Source organism: Oryza brachyantha, chromosome 8 (genome assembly GCF_000231095.2).
Source record: "Oryza brachyantha chromosome 8, ObraRS2, whole genome shotgun sequence".
Lineage (NCBI taxonomy): Eukaryota > Viridiplantae > Streptophyta > Magnoliopsida > Poales > Poaceae > Oryza > Oryza brachyantha.
In genome coordinates this window covers 10329692-10350461 of record NC_023170.2, presented here as the reverse complement: position 1 = coordinate 10350461, position 20770 = coordinate 10329692, and the positions used below count along the sequence as shown (strand labels likewise).

At 39.5% G+C, this 20770-nt stretch overlaps 1 protein-coding gene across 1 annotated transcript; it reads left to right on the top strand.

Annotated features, from left to right (window-relative positions):
• Positions 1-12691: 12691 nt before the first annotated feature.
• Positions 12692-20761, top strand: LOC102704166 (rRNA (cytosine-C(5))-methyltransferase NOP2C). Its single transcript, XM_040526787.1, has 12 exons — positions 12692-12968; positions 14397-14721; positions 15187-15334; positions 15530-15667; positions 15870-15932; positions 16778-16899; positions 17273-17507; positions 17873-18081; positions 18727-18827; positions 19367-19448; positions 19840-19904; positions 20341-20761. The coding sequence occupies exons 1-12, from the start codon at positions 12811-12813 to the stop codon at positions 20453-20455; spliced, it is 1761 nt and encodes a 586-aa protein (XP_040382721.1). The 5' UTR covers positions 12692-12810; the 3' UTR covers positions 20456-20761.
• Positions 20762-20770: the final 9 nt, after the last annotated feature.

Sequence of the window (20770 nt, the reverse complement as noted above, 5' to 3'; positions counted from 1 at the left end):
TCTTTCATGCTGGTAACTGAGAAAAGCTATTTCAGGGGTCGTCTTTTCGCTTTTTTATAGAAAAAAAATCAAACGATACATTTACAAACAAAAATTATGAACAAAGCTTTTATATGCGTCTTCTCAGTGATGTAAATGCAAAGGCTAAAAAAATAAACCACCATGAAAAATTTCAAAATGAACTCTAAATTTAGGATTGAAAATTTAAATTTTGGCTTCTAAGCATAAGCAAAAAGATGTGGTTGTCAAAAATATGATTTGACGTGTCACATATGAAGGCCTAGAAGTTAATCTTAGACAACACCAGTGCAGGACCTAAATTCTTAGAATGATGCGCGGACGTGCCAGTCAGTCTAATCCTGCAACTGACAAGATAAACAGTAAAGCAAGCCGATCGGCTATCGAGCCGATAGGTGACTAAATATCCAGCCGATCGGATACTGATGCAGCAGCGTTTAGCCGATAGCATGAACGATCGGTTGTAAAAACTTGGATCGGCTAGAAACTCACTAGAAATAAACTTAAAGTAAATATTAGACCAATGCGATCCGCCAAGTTACCTATTAATCTTAGTCGATCGGACGAGCCCCTATAACCAGATCGAACTAGACATATAGAGATTGGACTTAACCAAGACAGTATGCAGTCGAGCACGATATGGTTATAGGAAACATGAAGATCGATAAGGCTAATAAATAAACCGACGAATTACTTGGAATAAACAATGAATCATATGTTACGATCGGCTAACACCAATTTGCATGTAATTCTCATAGGCCGATGCAACATAACTAACTGTCGATCTAACTAAATCAAGTCGATTGATATAGAAACAATGCGGTAAAGCAATCGACTACTCTATTGATGCAAATATGACAAGCATGTAGATCGGCAAAAATGATCAGCTATAGACGACGGACAAACAACCAAAATCTATAAAATACCTAGACTAGATTGCTAAGAATAATCATAGAAGATCGGACTCAACCAAGACAGTTCAAGATTAAACCTAGCAACGTCAGGATAAATACTAAACAGATCTAGATTGCTATCATGACAATGAGCCGATGACTGGTAACTTATCGGTTGGTACTCCGATAAAACAATAAACAAAATATATCGTTCTGATATAAACTATATGACAAACGCAATCTACTAGATCGGACTTAACCGAGACAGTACTAGATTGAATATGTCAAACGGTGAATATCAAACCAACATAGATCGCCCAAAGTGGTCGACTAGATCAACTCAAAACACAAAAGTGATCTAAGTTGAAACTGATACAATAACTAGCAATCACGCAACTAGATTAGAAGATCAGACCGAACCGAGACAGTTCTAATCTAGCCGAACAATTACCGTGGCCCGGCGGAACGTAGGACTTACCCCTCCATCGAAGATCGAGACGATGCAGCCCCACGTCAGGTGCCAAGTTCCGCCGAAGTTGAAACCTCGGTTAGGAGGTGGCGATGCGCCGAAAGTAATTGATCTAATTGATTGGTAGATGAAAAACAATGACCCCGAGCATACATATTTATATCCTCGGGTTGAGGCTAGGCCGTGTTGGACACAACATACAAATCCTAATAGATAAAAAGAAATAACAAACTCCTGCTTAGATTCTCTCTAACACACAAGTCCCGATTGGACTCTAACTCCCTTAGAGATAAAATAAAAATCCTAACTAACTTTAATTAATAGATAAATTTGCGCCGCCAAGCCCTGGGTCTTCAAGATTTCTTCTCAAATCCGGCTTCTTGTGGATAAGATTTTCTATCGGCGATTGCACCTTTCCTTATCAGAATCCAGTACGGAAATTTACCAAATTTTGGTGTTAACACCTATATGGTGCAATAATTTACCAAGATCTCACTCTTACTTCTAACTTATGCTTCAAATCACCAAAATTAAAGTATTTACACTGTATTTTTCCTAATTTTGGTTAATTCAGTCATTTCGGTTAATCAAGCACGATGATCGAATTAACCGATTAATTTCGTTTAGTGAAAAATACAAACCAAATTTCCATCTGAAAATTTTGGTCTCGGTCATTTTGTTTCCATCTATGTTAGTTTGGTTCGGTTTCTCGGTGTCGGTTAACTTTTCTCATCCCTAGTTCCATATGGTATATCACTAGAGAAAAAATACACGTGTGTTGCTGTGAGATCGGATTAGGCTATAGAGGGGGTGAATATATCTATTGTTTAACTATCCCCGAAGAGAACAAATTCCAATTCAATCACAAAACTTTGAAAAAGATATCTCTGTGAAAATATGAGGACAGGAATGGAGATATCAAAAATAAAACAGAACAGGAAATATCGAAAGGAATTTAATGCGGAAAGCGTAAAATTTAAATACGGTAAATAACATTTTATTTCACGAGTAAACTTCAAAGTTCATTCTTGAAACGAAGTTTACAAAGCTTGGTTCACAAGCTTAACAACTTTATAAGAGAGTTATGGTTACATCTAGTCAAAACAAACTAGAGTAACAAACCACCCTCAAAAACATTTACATTTCCATCACAAAGTTGCCAGCTCAAGCAACCATCCCTCCCCTATTTATATGGCTAATCCTCCATTGCAAAATGACCAAAATACCCATAAAACTTGGCGGCTACTCTAAGTTCTCAGAGCCGTTCGATCTAGATCAAATGCTCTAGATTAGACCACATCAAGAGGTCACACAGAATCACACACATCAGTCTTCTCCACAGAAGATCTGGCTTCCTTGGCCACCACTCCAAAGCAGCCCAATCGCCATCCACCATGTGTTCTGGTGGATCCCGTGCTCCAGCTTGGTGCAGCTCACGCGCGCACGTCTTCCTTCCTCGCTGGGTTCGCATGCCAGCGACGTCGTTCCCACGAGTACACGATTTCTCGCATGCGCTTGCCTTCTCTTCTTCGATTTTCCTTCGCAAATTCCGGTGCTTCCGCACGATGCCCATCCATTGCGTACGTGCTTGTGTCCCACCTTGTCACCTGACGCCTTCAACCGTGCTAGACCATAACTCCCCCTGAGTTTAATCCCGGTCTATCGTTGACCAAGGTTGACCCCAAGTACCTGCACACAAACAATCTGAACTATCGTTTTGCGGGCACAGATTTCGCGACCTGACCCTCATTAGTCAACACACACGCTTCTCTCACTTACCAATTTTCCATCACAATTAATCCAAACCACTCTTAGTTTCACAATCTCCCCCTTGATGGAAATATTGGCAACACTAAAGTAGAACTTTAATGATTTAAAAATTTAAAAGCAAAAGATTTGCCAAAAGTCAAACTTGGTCAAAAAGATCAAAACTCAAAAACCAAGTGACAAGAGATCAAAACTCAAAAACCAAGTGACAGAAAATAGGCTCGGAAGAAGAAACGACTCTCCAGATGCCTAACACAAACTCCCCCTTTCAACAAGAATAAAACATTTTTTTTAATTTTCAAAGATTGCATAAATTTCTCCCCTTTTGACAATGATGCCATCAAGACAAAAGGAGCATATGCAAAAAGATGAAAAATGCACAATGTAAATTGTGTGAGCTTTGAAAGTTATCTAAAAACATCAAAGTGAGGTGCATGGTCCACATAAGAGCAAGAAAGTGTCAATATCTAGCTATGTATGTGCAAAAGAAGTATGAATCATGGCATATAGAAGCAAGATTGTATCACAAGCAAGCATAAAAGCTTTCAATTGAATTTAACAGTTTAGTGTGCAAAGCATGTTCTAAAAAAGACTTAAGAAGAAGCAATCGACCTCATAAGAATGCAATGAAGACTCCAACACCACAATATGCCCATGCTTTACGTGCTAGGTCAAAGTCCATGAACAATCAACCATGTTTTTCAAGAAAAGCACATGTCATCATTTTTTTTTCATAAATCATCATTTTTTTTGCCTCATCACACATTGTTTTAATAGCACTATTGCGATGGTACTTCTGATTTGGTCAATCAGAACATCCAGCTGGAGTTCCCATTACAGGCAGTCTCCGTGCTATCTTCGGAACTACTCACACGTAAACGCATTCAGTAGTCCGGACAAGAGCAAAAGATGACATAGATAGCATGAAAGATTCAAAACATGGACCATAGCAAAGCTTTCTGACAGCATGTATAGCTATTGCAAAGAAGGAGTAAAGCATGGCATAAGTATGAGAAAGAAGCTTCAATTTAAGCAAACTCTTAAAACAAGCACTTGCACAAGATTTATATTTAAGTGAAAAATTCAAGTTAGGCAAGTTTCAACGCACTTGATTAAACATGGCATGTTCATACAAGCTTCTAAAGCACACAAAAGCTAGACAAGAGATCAAATTGACACATATATAAAACATGCAAAACAAAGTAATGTGAAAGAGATAACATGCAAAGCTCACAAGCAGGAAAACATGATAGAATGCAAGATGGATATTTAAACATGATACACTAGGTGTAAATGCAGAGCAAAGCATAGAACTCCCCCTGAATTGAAGCCATATGGAATAAACCAAACTAGTTTCAGTGAATCTCTTAATGTCAACCCATATCACTGCATATAGCTCATAGGACATCAAGACAATCCATCAGCAGATACAGGAAGAAATTAGCAGACCCAGCCAAGAAGATCAAGCTAACAAGAAGCTCAGAAAGGCAACTGAAAAGACATAACATCAAAGAACACACACTCACCCTGAAAACTTGTCGATATCAGATGAAACACAAAGTAAGAAATTAAAGAAAGTAAGTGCAAAAGCAGTAAGCATCAACTAACCTGGCAAAATACACGCAGACATGCAAAAGTCCGGCCTAGATGCTGCAACCAGGCACACAAAGTCGTACAAGTCTGGTCTAAGTGCCATCAAGAGGTAAAGGATCACATGGCATAACCTGCAACAAAAAATCAAAGCCAAGTGTCCATCTACCTCCCTGCAAGATATCAGAAGTAAGAAGCAACAACCCTCATTGATCTTGCACTGGGTTAGTGAGCAAAGACTTAGGAATCCAGTACTGTCTCAATCGAGGTGTAGAACCAAAACTAGAATAACCAATAGTATGATACACATGCTGGTCCCACCTATTCTGCTCCAACCCTGCCAAGTCACGTCGAGGGTGCACATCTCGGTGAGGAAAGCGAGATACACCATTTGAACGACAGTGACAAGCGCACTCAAACCTCTCAGGAACTCTAGGATTTCCACGTATGGCTCTCAAAGTCCTAAGACACTCTTGTCGCTCTTTCTTGGCCTTTCTAAAGCAGAACCCAACCAAGTGACCAGACTTACCACAGTAGGTGAATTCATACTTGGTTTTTTCTATAGACTTGGGTACCTTGGAAGGTGTGGGATTTTTCTTGAGTTCTTTTGGTTTTGGCTCCTCGGGCTTAGGTTCTTTATGAGTTTCTACAGGCTTGGGTTCTTTCTCAGCTTCTATAGGCTTGGATTTGCTAGAGCTAGAGCTGTCTAAGAATCCAACTGACTTGAAAATAGTAGGTTTTTTAGCTAACTCTATAACACCATCCTGAAAGCCAAGAATCTCATGCTCTCATATCCTCAAAGACTTAGCAAAATCATAACCTAAACCCTGGTTGAACTTGCTCACCTTGGATTGGTCTAGGATCATATTAAGCTTTTTCTTTCCCTAGGCAAATTTCTCTAAAGATTTTCTCTCTCTCTAGAACTCCTAGGGACTCATCTTTCTTGACACACTCTTTTTTAGCAGCTGCAAGATCATGCTCTAGAATGGCTAGCTGCTCCTCATTTTTATCACATTCTTTCTTAACAGAACAAAGATCTTGTCTAAGAGAGATGCAAGAAGCATAAGAAGCATGAGACTCAACAACATTTTTTAATTTCTTTTAGCTCAGTTTCTAAATTAGCACAATTTGAGCAACAAGTTTCAATAGAATTTTTAGTTGTCATGAGCTCAAGCAAATTGTTCCTAATCTTAAGCAAACCAAATTTGTTTTTAAGTTCATCATTCTCACTAGCAAGATTTTGACAAATTTCACAATTCCTAGACTTATCAAGATCAAGCTTTTCTTTTATTTCTTTTAGCTCAATTTCAAGCAAACCAATATCAAGTTTCAATTCATAGCATTTTGAGCAAGCATTTTTAGCACTAGCAGTTGTCCCAGCTCCTAAAGCACAAGAATCATTTCTAGAATTGAGAAGAGAGCAATTTCAGCAAGATAATTTTTGCAAGAAGAACACTATCATCCTTAGGAATCATGGAACGAAGCCTAACAATTTCTACTAACATATCAACTTTTTCAGATTTTAGTTTCTCAATTTTAGCACCACATAGCTTGTATTTTTCAGTGAGAGTAGTCATCACCCTAGCCATTTTTTCTCTACTAATGTCATCATCATCCAAGTCATCACTCAAATAATTCTCATCACAAGACAACTCATTCATGTCATTTTTAGAATCATCGAGGGAGAGAGCATCATCAGAACGTATCTTAGGATGCTCCGTTGAGTCATCCTTGTCCTCAAGTGCCATAAGGCACATGTTGATGAAGTGGTCGTCGGTGTAGCAGCATGCTAGCAAACTCCTTGTCCTTCTTGGCCTTGTCACAATCGTCGTCGGAGTTTGAGTCAACGTCCTCGAGCACAGCAAGTACTCTGTGGATCGCCGTTTGCAATCCCTCCTTCCGGCTCCCACGCCTTTGGCCCTTAGCCTGTTTGGACGTCTTCTCATTCTTACTTTTCAAGTTTGGGCAATTGGCACGTATGTGGTTTGGTTCTCCACACTCAAAACAGGTGAGGGCATTGCCACTCGTCCCTTTCTTTTTATGCCTCACATTGTTGTAAGCCTTAGAGAATTTGCGAGCTATTAGAGCAAGATCATCTTCAGGGATTTTCTCTATCTGCTCGTCAGAGATAGAGTGTAATGCAGCAAGTGAGATGCCACCACATACCAAAGAAGTATCATTAGCACAAGTGCTAGAATAGGGCTCAGCTACACGTTCCATCGAGTGCTTTTGACTTTTGCGATGGAAAATTTCCATCTTGTGGGTTTTCAGCTTAGAGTAAAGCATTTCCACAATGAAAGAGCTCAAATGTCCACTTTCTGTGATGGATGTAACTTTTATAGCCCAAAGTCCAAGATCAAGACTGTTGAAGAGGTGTCGAGCCTTTTCATTTGCATCAAGCTCAAGACCGACAGACCTCATGTTTGAAATAATCTTCTCAAATCTCTTAAAGTACTTATCAATAGATTCTCCAAGATTCATCTCAAATCGCTGATATTCCCTCTGGAATTGGTTTTGACGAACCAATTTAATCTCCTTGCTTCCTTCATGGAAGGAGCATAGATTTTTGTAGATTTCGTTAGTAGTCTTGAGGTGGTTCAATCTGCTAAACTCTCCAGACCTTAAAACAGCCAGAAGCACATTTCGAGCTCGATAATTTGCCTCCCATTTTGCAACGGTATCTACCGTGAGATTTGAGGTATCCTCGGGTATTTGGTAGGCAGTGGTACACTCTGCTATTCCTTGAACCCTCACTTCGTGCTCGAACACAACTTCGGTACGTAAACTTTTGAGGATGAATGCTACACATGGTTTCCATCAACAACTTCGCCATTCAAACAATGTCAACAAAGATGCGACTACTAACTTCGGGATAGCTACACAAATCGTGTACCACATGGTTTACACTTCATACTCGAACACAACTTCGGTAGCCAAACATTCGAGGATGAATGGTACACATGGTTTCCATCAACAACTTCGCCATTCATACAAAGTCGACCAAGATTCAACTTCTATCTTCGGGGTAACTACACAAATATTGTATCCACTTGGTTTACACTTCGTGCTCGAACACAACTTCGGTACCCAAACTTTCGAGGATGAATAGTACACATGGTTTGCATTAACAACTTCGCCATTCATACAAAGTAAAGACTAGAATAATAGCTTAAAAAGAAGCCCGTTCCGTTAAGGGTCTTGCCAAGACCTGTTCTAGTCGTTATAGTTGTTTGTTCCTAAAAGTAGTGGTTGATAAACACCTTTTATAATCGAATGGAAGTTTATCAACCTTTCATTTACCTTTTGGAAGGGGGTCCGGGGGAAACCTTTTTCCTCGGACTGAGCCAAATTGCCAAATTTGGAAAAATAAAAAACTGGATCTATACCATCTGACCCCCGTAGGGGCACCTCCGGTATAGCGTCGCGTCGATCACTATCGCAGGGTAGGATCCCCTTGGAATCCACCCAGTGGGCTTTTCCCGCTAGCATCAGAAAGAGTGGTCCACAACCAGTGCCTTCTTGTCCTTTGTTGCTCAAGTCTTTAACCTTTTCTTGCTAGGGAATGTATTTATCCTCGATCTCTCGAGGGCAGATATTTCCATTATCCCCAGGGGGCGATTTTCCGGATAGGTTCCGATGGCACTTCTCAAGCTAGGCTATCAACAAGATGAGACCTTTCCCTCGTCCAGATTCCAGGCTTGGGGGAATCGAACCCTACCGGCGTGGCTGTGCTGGATGATTGGTTTCTCAGGGAACAACTGCTGTTGCAACAAAAGGTTCACTGGTCATTATAAGTCGTTAATATGGCACCTTTTTCCCTAATTTGGCTATATTAACCTGGCTGTATGGGCTTTATTGAAGCATTCAGCTATCGCGAAAGTACCCTTGCGCCAGTTTGATTAAAAAAGAGTAAGCCTGCGTTCTCGTGCATTTCGCTTGAGAGAAATAGCCCTTCTGAGTAGTGCCTTAAACGCTGGTTTAAGGTATGCCATTTACGTTAGTACCTTTGCTTTGAAAACCAATGGAAACCCCTTCGGGGAGAGCTATAACAACACTTGCCTATTTTCCAAATAATGCCTATTTTTTAAGAAAGTACATTTGAGAAATAATAAAATAAATATGATAATAAAATATATATCTAATTATCTGAGACATTGAATTTGAAAAAACAACACTGAAAGTGAAACACTTTTCAAAGTAAATGTTAGTATCCGGCTAAAGGGGGAAACCCAAGTATAGGAATAGGTGACTTTATCTTGGAAAGCCCGTCTGGTTTTTGGTTTCTAGTCTGATTTTATTAGTAGCTATGATTGGAGCTATAGTACTGACTATGCATAGGACTACAAAGGTTCAAAGACAGGATGTATTCCGACGAAATGCCTTGGATTCTAGGAGGACTATAATGAGGAGGACGACAGACCAAATCACGATCTACTAAAAGGAGAAATTGTGGTTCGAGTCCACGTCGTGAGATGGCCAGTGATCTTTAGCAGGTCATGGTCATAATGTGCTTTTTTTCCTCGGATTCATTGGAACCCTCTTTTTCCTCGCGAAAATGGTTCCAGTAAAGCAAACTAAGAGCGGGGAAGGAACTAGGGCGGGCATAAGCTCACCAATTAGGATGCGTGATTGACACATCTTTTTTTTTCAAATGATCAGGGCTTTTCCTTTGGGGCTGGGAAGGTAACAACCAGGGAAGGGCACCTGCTCTCCAATTTCTATTCTTTGTTATCCGTACAGAACTTATCTGTTCCAAACCCGAGAGTCATTCTTTCGATTCAGTAGAGCGATAATCATAATTATAGGAGTATACTGGGCGAATTCTTCCACCTCTGGAGTTAAGATTCCATTCGAGCCTTCAATAACATAAAATCTAAGCCACCATCAAAAACGAACGGCTTAGTCGAATACTTCTCTATAGCCTAGATTTAGTTCGTTGACATGGTTAAGTTACAACGAACAATAACCTAGCTCTGATACCAATTGTGAGATCGGATTAGGCTATAGAGGGAGGTGAATATAGCTATAGTTTATCTCTCCCCGAAAAGAACAAATTCCAATTCGATCACAAAACTTCGAAAAAGATATCTCCATGAAAATAGGAGGACAGGAATGGAGATATCAAAAATAAAACAGAGCAGGAAATATCGAAAGGAATTTAATGCGGAAAGCGTAAAATTTAAATGCGGTAAATAAAATTTTATTTCACAAGTAAACTTCAAATTTTATTTCTTGAAACGAAGTTTACAAAGCTTGATTCACAAGCTTAACAACTTTACAAGAGAGTTATTGTTACATCTAGTCAAAACAAACTAGAGTAACAAACCACCCTCAAAAACATTTTCATTTCCATCACAAAGTTGCCAACTCAAGCAACCATCACTCCCGTATTTATAGGGCTAATCCTTCATTGCAAAATGACCAAAATACCTCTAAAACTTGGCGGCTACTCTAAGTCCTCACAGCCGTTCGATCTAGATCAAACGCTCTAGATTAGGCCACATCACACACATCAGTCTTCTGCACAGAAGATCTGGCTTCCTTGGCCACCACTCCAAGGCAGCCTAATCGCCATCCGCCATGTGTCCTGGTGGATCCCGTGCTCCAACTTGGTGCAGCTCACGCGCGCACGTCTTCCTTCCTCGCTGGGCTCACATGCCAGCGATGTCGTTCCCGCGAGTACACAATTTCTCGCACGCGCTTGCCTTCTCTTCTTCAATTTTCCTTCGCAAATTCCGGCGCTTCCGCACGATGCCCGTCCATTGCGTACGTGACTGTATCCCACCTTGTCACCCGACGCCTTCAGCCGTGCTAGACCACAACTCCCCCTGAGTTTGATCCCGGTCTATCGTTGACCAAGGTTGACCCAAGCACCTACACACAAACAATCCGAACTATCGTTTTGTAGGCACAGATTTCACGACTTGACCCTCATTAGTCAACACACACGCTTCTCTCACACTTGCCAATTTTCCATCATAATTAATCCAAACCACTCTTGGTTTCACAGTTGCAATGAGTGTAGATAAATTTAATTGTACATAATTAGACGTGATCTCCTTGTCTCTTTGGTTGCACATGAAGCATGATAACTAATTAAAGAACCTCCTTACATCGGAGTAAAGGTTTTATGTGATTCCACCTCCGATTTCACACGTTCTTTACGCTCTTCCCAAATTAAAATGAGCTATTGATCCAACCACGTAGACATCAGTCACGACTTCCATAGATGATCTTGCTACAAAGGCTTATTGTGAGTTTGTGTTACCAACCGTGTCCCTCTGTTTTCCTCGGCCACCAAGTATCATATCCAATTCCAATCACATGAAAGCTGGTCTAGGCACACGCACACACATGATTAGTAATGTGCTTTCATCCAAGGCATCGAGAAATAGGATGTGATCCAATTTTTTTGTACGTGTTGTAAGTCATCCCAGATATTGCTAAGGTGCCTATATCCAATTCTATCAATTACAACAATTAGGTAGTTATCACTAATGCTAACTCCAATTGATTCGACGTTGGAAAAAATTAGAGATTGGCGCATGCTACCAAAAGCTATGGCGGAAACAACTTTCAATCTTATAACATTAAAGATTTACATGTATTTACAACAACTGAAACCGAGTCAATTGTGCTTATAATTTTTTCTTTGTAACCAATATAATCATGCAGGATAGCCTTATATACAAAAGCAAAAAGAAGGTCAAAATCTCTATGCTATCCAACAACTATTTTTACATGCACACAACATAATCTATTTACATACACTACTTTTTGCTTCATGAAAATAGGAATTCGGCTGTAAATTTCCCATGTGCATGGATAATTACATGTCCATCTTGCCTTTTGTAAATTTCCATCGCTGCTCCTTGTTCCAGACAGAAAGTGTGTTTTGTTGTCGCAATGGTGTCCAGACGAGATCTGACTTTGGGCGGCACGCTCGCCTTGCTAGGATGCGATAAGGTGTCCGCTTTAGTCGATTTGGCGTTGTCATGGCACGATGTGGCATTGGTAGACGCCTAGGCGCGCGAAACAGACGCCATAGTGGGCCGCAGGCCAGCGATTTGGCGGGAAATCGTGGCTCCTAGCACAGGCGAAGTAGAATGGAGGGATGGTGGGAAAGAGAAGAAAGAGCAAGCTAGACTTGATAGCACGGGCTATCAGAAACAGAGAGCAGGAAAGAGAGGAGAGAGCGGGAGAACAGCGCGATGCACAAGCAACTAACGACGTCGCATCTGCACCTAGCCTCTCCGTCCCTTCTTCCTCGGTGGATCTACATGCCCTGCGTCTGCTCCACCTCCCTGCAGGCCCATCCCCTTTCTCCGACCAACCTCCACTAGCCGCTGCCCTCTTTGTTAGCCACTTGAGCACAGGTATGGTGCAATGGTCCTCTCCTCCTATTTTCTCTGTTCTACAGCACATCTACTCTGTTTTATTGTTTAGCATGTAGCCTCTGCCTATCTTGTTTTGTATAGGTGTGTGTTGTCTGCTTGTTTGTTTGTTCTTGGCCCATAGTAATTTGTCTCGATGTTGTGTAGTGTTGTGCACAATTCATGCCATGTAAAAGTGCCATGCAGAGTACTACGGACTTCGTGCTATGTGAACTTTTGATTAGTATAATCAATAGCACAAAGATACCTATAACTATAACTATCTATATCTACATATTTTGCTGCCAATTCAGTCCTAGGATGTGTGGTAAGACGTCACTTCGTTGTGTGCCATAAACACCTAGGCGGCTGGAGGGTGGTTAAACATCACGCCTCGTCTTATTGCCTTACAAAATATAGGACATAAGCAAGTCAGAATTTTTAAATGGTAAATATAGATTTCACCGCTGATCAACAACTATGTTTTATATTTATGTTTTGGTTAATTGGTTAATGCCAAAACATAAACGAGGTAAAAGAAACTGTGAAATTCGGAACGGGGAAAGAGACAGAGAGAAAAAAGTGCAAGTGTAAACCCCGCAGAAACCCTCGCAAACCCCAGACGGCGGCCGTGGTCGTCTCCGGCCGCCTCACCCTCCCCCATCCGCGCGATCAGCTCGAGCCCCCGCCACCGCCACGGATGGATCCCTCCGCCTCCTCCTCTCCCGCGGCAGCGGCCGCGGCGGCTGAGGACCGGTACACGTACAGCCCGAGGCTGCGGTGGCACCCGGAGGTGGAGGAGTACTTCGCCGCCGCCTACGGCCGCGACCGCTTTGCCCGGATCTCCGAAGCCCTCGCGTGAGTCCCCCCCCCCCCCCCCCACCCGCCGCTCGCTCCCCTTTCCCCTTTCTTGCTTGCTTTACTTCTACTAATCTCTGGTGCACTGTAGTTTCGTGCCTTCTCTGTTTGTGGGGGGTGTATTGGAGCGAACTGTTGGTCTCTTGATGGGTTAACCTAGCTATATAGTGTTTTAAGCTTTGGTTACTTTGTGCGGTTCAAGCCTCTAGCGAAGCGGCTGCCCTGATTTATTAAGAACATTTGTTTTAACTGGTTCAATATAATGCTTAAAGTTGGTGAAGTATGATTAGTAGTGAATGTGAGAGAGCATGATTAGCTAAAAAGAGCCTTTCCTCCAAGAACTGCACAGTGCATAACTGTAAATGCTATCTTATGTTATTCTATAGTTGTTTCAACTCAATTGGCATTTTTCAAATAATTGTTCTGCGTAAAGGTTTGCACTAGCATTTTTGAGTATCTTCTGCCTATGTAGTGCTAATGAACAGAAATGTTGATTTTTTTTCGGCTGCAATTATGTATATGACACAATCATTTCATCACCATCTCTATCAATTTTGAAGAAAAGGAAAAATACACTGATCTGTACTACTGCCGGGTTAGCGAAGAATATAGATGTAGCTTTTCTGAAGTTTGCACCCATATGCTGGTGTTTTTGCTTCTCCATTTTTTTTCCCCAAATTTCATGACAACCAATACATCCATCACAGACACCATTTGTAGATTTGTTTGATTATGTCAGTGTAATCAAATATACCATGTGCCAGTCAGTTCTGGCACTTGAAGTTGCTACATTGTTGTTCTGAACTATCAGCTTTTAAGGACAGTATATCTTAATACTTAAGTTTTCCTTTTTTTTTGTTTAAGTAAATGATTTGTCTAATAACAAAAGTGCATGCATCTATTTGATTGAGTTTATTAGCTGTAAATCCTCTGCAAATCCTGGGTTAGTCTGGATAAAATAATTCAATGAGTAGTATGTTAGAGCAGCAATGTGTCTATCTATTAGTGTTTTCTTTTCCTAGAGAAGGAACCCTTCAACTCTTAGCTAAAGATTGTTAATAATTGTTGACTTATCTTACTCCATGATTGTCTCTTAGCCTCCTTTTCCAATGTAAATAAAGAAACATGATTTTCCATGAAAGAGTTGAAAATGAAGGGGCTTCTGTGATATTGATACATCAATCTTTAGCTAGCTATGCTCACCTTGTTATTGTATCCTCTGTTCCTGCACATCTAGTATAAAGATTTTTTTGGTATGCTCACCTGGTCAGTACTTTACTAACTACACAACACATCTAGTATAAAGATTATTTTGCTATTACTCGACCAAACTGATAAAGTAGAGATTGAGCCAGTTCTACAGTTTAATGCTAATTTCCATAACTAATGGCTGTTATTTTTATTACTAACTAATACCTTTCTGATTAGGCATCCTTCTCGTTATTCTTGTATCCGTGTCAATACCCTGAAGTCTTCCACTGATGCTGTCATGCATAAACTGGTGAATTTGGTAGATCAAAATGGACTCTGTGGTGGAATTAATGGTTTGGAGATAGCTCAGAAGAATGGTGGAGAGCAAGCACCTGAAGGGAGCTCTCTTGTGCATAAGTGCCCATATTCTGGCCTTGAAAACGTTTTGTTTGTACAAGGCTCAGGACCCCATGCACTGCGTTATGATAGCCAACCTAACCAATCTATCAAGGAAGTGATTGTAAGTCGAAAATGTGCAGAGTCGGTTCTTAGAGGAGCTCAGGTATGTTTTCTTGTGTATGTGTATTTGTGCCAAAAGATAGGTAGTCGTAGAATAGGAGAATGAGACAATGAGTGGTTTCCGTTTGTCATTATTTAATTCTAATTATTTTCTATATCACCTGAAATCTTATTTTGCACACCCATTTAATTCTTTGTACACTTGCCATGGTTGAGCATTGGGAGTGCTTCAAGTGTATAATTTCACTGTACCACTGTAGTTCATGATGTTGGACTGGAGGGTGACTTGTAGCCTTCAATTCCTTATTCTTGTTTTTTTTTTCAAATAATGCCTTTTTGCCTTCACTTCAACATGCTGCTGATTGTCTTTTACTTTTTCCTTTTGGATTTGGAAAATATGAACACTTCATTACGAGGTGCTGTCTTGCATGCTTGCTGCCAGTTCATGCTACTAGAAAGTATGACTCCCTTATATTTTACCTTTCCTTGTCCTTTTCTTTATCTTCAGGTCTATATCCCAGGAGTTTTAGCTTGCAGCTCACATGTTGAAAAGGGTGACAAGGTTGCAGTGTCAGTCGCTATTGAACAGCCTGCTGAGGATGGTGGTTGGACTGTTGGTATAACTCGAGGAACTGTTTTACAGGGATTGCAGTCAGGCAAGCTTTCAAGAGAATTTTCAATCATTTTTATAGCCTATTGATAAACTGTAAAAACTCTTTTTCTATACATCATGTATGTTATGCCTTGCAGTAGATGGTAGGTATGTAGTCACCGTTACAGTTTGAAGTGCCAAAGTTGTTTTACCCAGCAAAAAGCCAACCATGTAAAGCTATGAAATCAAACTTTTGCAGATGCACATTATGAAGAAAGGAAGGGTTTGTATATTGGTCAAGGGATAACGGCAATGTCAAGGTCCGGAATATTTCGTGTTCCTCATGGAGTTGCAGTTGAGATGACTGAGAGGGTATACAAGCTTCCATCTTTCAATGGTACATTTGATTTTTTGTTACATTTCTTTGGTATTTTTACATAAAATGGTAAACATTCATACTGTATTTCATTCTTGTAATATAAAAACAGAACTGGCAATTTAGATGTGCTTATGTTAAATGCATTATCCTAAACATTCATACTGTATTTCATTTCTGTCAAATGCATTATCCTAAACTTTTCTTTGCTTATGTTATTTAGATGTGCTTGAAGGGGAGATATTTCTTCAAAATTTGCCAAGTGTTGTGGCTGCTCGCGTCCTTGGTATGATATTTAAGTTAGCAAATTGTCCAAGTTTATGGCAATATGGTTGTTTTCTGAATGTCTTAAGCCATCCTTTTTATCTGATATTATGGTTTTTGTTGCGCGATTTATATTTGTATGGTAGAAATACTGAAAATCTTGGGTTTAAGTATGTACCAACAGATAAAAAAGCAAATGCTAGTGCTAAAAAAATGAATTAAGAAGGTTCACTGAGTTGAGCATGTTCAATTGAAGAATGAATAACTAGCGCCATTTCTAATTTACTTATTTAACAGAAATGATCTAATAATTGAAACTGTGAGTGGGTGTTATTTTGTTAGAAAAGAAGCAGTTGAATCTTGGGACATCTAAAATTCTTGTACTTCTCGTAGATACCTGTTGGTAATATTGCTGAACTACTCTGATCTAGCTGAAGTCTGAATCTCATTTTTGCAGCTGAAAAGCTTAGTTTCTTGATATTACTTTGACACATATATAGGGTTACATGGGCCAAGTCTATTTCCACATTTACTGGTGCACAAATTTGAATTGACTACTCTACTCTGGTGAACTTAACCTTCTGCTAACTTATATTGTCAAGCACTTGCAAGAACAGTAATGGCCAAGTAACCTGAACTAGTTTGCTACTACTGAATTCTACTGCTTGTTACTACTCTTCCGCTAAAGGATTATGCTATAGTCAACGTTACCTACCTTTTGGCATATGGCTTCACTTACAATAATAGCACTTGCATGTTTGAGATACTTTTATCTATAATTATCTACTATTTGTGTTCACAGCTGTGATTTCAATTTTTTGAGCCTATATTGTTATGGACAGTACATAATTTTCTATTTACTTGTAGATCCCCAGCCTGGAGAGCGGATTCTGGACATGTGTGCTGCCCCAGGTGGGAAAACAACAGCAATTGCTATCCTTATGAAAGACCAAGGAGAAATTGTGGCCCTAGATAGATCTCACAACAAGGTTAATTTCTTATCTCATAGTATGCATATGATGTTAAACTAAGTATCTCATGGGATAAATGAGCATTGAGGGTGGTTAGCTTGTTAGGTTTTCTCCCTAGAAAATGTTATGTCTGGGCGCCATGGTTTGGTGTGTTATATGGCTTCATTAACAGTCTACAAAAGTTACACTATTCAGATAAAAAAACCTTTAAGCCCTTCACCTTCCCCAATCAGACCACCCACCCCCCAGCCACCCATACGTAATGACGATGCCTATAAAATTAACACTTATGCATTAACTTTTTATATGCACTCCCTCAGAGAGAGTGTATTTTTAATCCCAACAATATTAGTTTCAAGTTTGCACATATGTAACATTGAATAGATTACAGGTGATGGACATTTTGAAGTTGGCTGCTGAGATGGACCTAAACTGTATAAAAGCTTATAAGCTTGATGCTCTCAAATCTGTACGGAAGACCAATGAGGCAAATAATACTGGCATGGCAAGTAACTGCACTGACACAATTGTGACACTGGTGGACTCTGAGCCTTGTCATACTAAAGTTGATGCCGGGATTACTAATGCCAGTGAAGACAGCTCCATTATATCAGTCACGCAGATCGGTAAGGGACATGCAAAATTGCCAATTTGTACGCATGTCTTTTCATTTTTTTAATTACATTAGTCTATAATAGTGTGTAAATGTGAATGACACACCCTGGGATAACTTCTGTTCACCTGATGGGATTGGATGAACATTTAACAGCACCTCTGTGTACCGGAGCAAGGAGTCATCTCAGATTATTTAGATCTACATATTTTTACTAGAGTAACGGCAAGGAATATTTGATAGTTTTGCATTTTGCATTTGGGGAGACCCCAACTAAGTCTTGAGAAAATGCATTCCCTAATAGATGTACGCATCTGTGCCTTAAGTATATATTATTCTTAAGTTGAATTTAGAAATTTGATAATGTTCTTTTGTTAGATAACAAAAGACCAGATGATAAAAGATATGTTAGCAAGGTGGACCTCAGGAAGAACTTAAGGCGAATAAGGAACGGACCAGGAAGAAATAACTGCTCAGGTGGTAGAGTTCAAAATTCAAAAGGATTTTTGCCCAATAGCTTTGACCGTGTCCTCCTTGATGCTCCATGTTCTGCCCTTGGCTTAAGGCCTCGCCTCTTTGCTGGTGAGGTAAGGGTATTGCACTATTGCTACAGCTTATTTAGGAATGTGATTGATCGTAAATTCAGGATGCCTTCCACTTTGTTTGTTTGTACTCTCTGATTCCAGATGTTGGCTGTTTTAGCCTTAACTCTTTCATAAATATAAATTGTTTTAAAACCTGTATAAACTGTTTTTCAATTTGCTTCATTGTTTGCCCTTGCTTACTCTCCAAATATGGAAAATGTTAAGCAAAGATTTGAACTTGCCATATCTAAAAATAAAAGAATAATATATGTGACATTATATGTTTCTTCAAAAGTTAAAATTAAAGATTTAAAATGTTGGTTAAAGTTACACGCTAGAATGCTTGTTCAGATTAACAAAGCATTTTTTTACTGCAATGTTATGCATGGAATTATACATGAAATTCATTAAAAAGTTAAAATTCATATCAGTGATTGATTCTGTCAAGAGTCTATTCCTTATGGTGTCATATGCTGTAACCCTGTAACCCTGGCATGATGTTGGAATTTCTAAATGTGTCACACACACATGTTGTAATCTTCTAATTGCTTTTAGAAGTTTGATTTGCATCTGCGCATTCAACCAAGCATGACTATTTATCATCCCATAACTTGCTAATATTTCCAATATTGTATTTCAATGTGGCAGGACACACTGGAATCATTGAGAAATCATGCGAGGTACCAGAGAAGAATGTTTGATCAAGCTGTCAAGCTAGTACGCTCTGGTGGGGTGATTGTTTATTCCACGTGAGTGTTCAAAATTTTGTATTGTTACTGTGGTAGAAGATTGAAAAAGACGTGTCACTGAGATAACATGTAGCAACACATATATCCTTGTTACTCAGATATGAATAGAAACTTTAGCATGGACATAGATGTATCAATTGAGGATACTACTTACTGAGCATAGCTGTATAACTGAGAGCCTTCTGTATTTCATAAACTGTGATAGTAGGTCTCCCACTCTCCCTGTTGTGTTGTATTGATTGTGCATAAAGAACATAACACACGTTTATGCATAGTACAGTTAGCAATCTACAAGTATGTCTTAGTTGATGTACCCAGTATAAAAAAAACAATAATCTTGGGCATGGTCATTCTAGTAATACATGCACATTTTGTTGGTATTTGAGTGAAGCAGTCAAATTTGTTCCATCTATATGTATTTTTTGTATGATGGAATATTTTGATGTAGTCATTTTAAAAACCACATAACTTGCAGAATTATTCTATCTAGTATCTACAACCCTGCAAACCATATACCCTAGCTGTTTTCGGCTTTCCAGGTGTACTATAAATCCAGGAGAGAATGAAGCTTTGGTCAGATATGCGTTGGAAACGTACAAGTTTTTGTCACTTGGATCACAGGTTAGTTTGATGATTGTCTCATTAAAGCTCTGCTAGCAACTGGGGAGGGAGAAGCTATATTTGCATTTAATCTTTATAGTGTCAAAACACATTATGGTTTCATGCATATCAGATGGAGACCAAATTGTATATTTGACAAATTATAATATTGTTCAGTTTCGGTGCAGATAAGATGACTGATGGATTGATTTGAAACTGTTGAAACACTTTAGAGAAAACCAAATCAAACTCTGCACATATTTAATCCAGCCTATGAACTTTTCTTCAAATATGGTGTGCTTCTTAGGAAAGGAAATAGCAGATACTTGCCCCTTATTCCTGTAGTTACAAACAATTATATTTATTCTTTTCTGTATGTGCTATAACTGCATTCATTGTTAAAATTTTTCAGCACCCCAAAGTTGGAGGACGTGGTATTGTTGGTTCGTGTGAGCTATTGAACAAGACATATACCGAGTAAGGTTCTTACTATATATTCCTTGGAACATGGGGCCTGAACCTATCCGGAATCTGTAATTATATTGGTGCATGCCCATTTCATAGCATCCAGAACACTTAAATATGTGATTATGCCATAATTTGGGAACACTTGGATGCAGTGGAATCTGAATGTTTTGGATTTGCATCACAAAGCAGCGTACTTCCTGTTGAGAATATCACCTCTCATTCCTAGGCATTAGCAATCGTTGTTAGCTTGATGTGTTGTCCTTGTGCCAGATCAATTTTTTGTCAAATAAGTTGGCCAGTCAATCAAACTGATGTATGGGCCATTTTAGTACTCCTGCCGTTATGTGCTATATACTCATTTTGGGACAGGAAGTACTTGCTATTTACTCCTGAAACTATGTTTTCCTCCTCAACAGTGTGTTGGACTGATAGAATGCTTATGCAGGGAATGGTTAACGGAGCATGAATCAGAACTTGTCCAGAGATTTGACCCATCATCATCCTTGGATACAATTGGTTTCTTCATTGCAAAGTTTGATGTTGGGCAGAAAGAGTCTTGACTGATGAAAAGGTTCATTTCTGATTCTGCACTATGGAACTAATGTTCCTGACTATAGTATCATTAACAATTTCTCGCAGTTAGATCGTTTCATCTCCCCAAGGGTTTTCAGGATGAATGGGAACCAATATCCATCATCTCTGGTTTCCCACAAATTTGTGCTCGACTGCTAAAAATTAAATTATTCATTGTCCAATGGATTATTGTTCGTTGTAATGAAATACCAAGGGTGACTGGTTGAAACATTTGTAAACCCACAATGATACAATGATACAACGGCTCGGCATTTCTTAATAATGTTCTTCATAGCTCATTT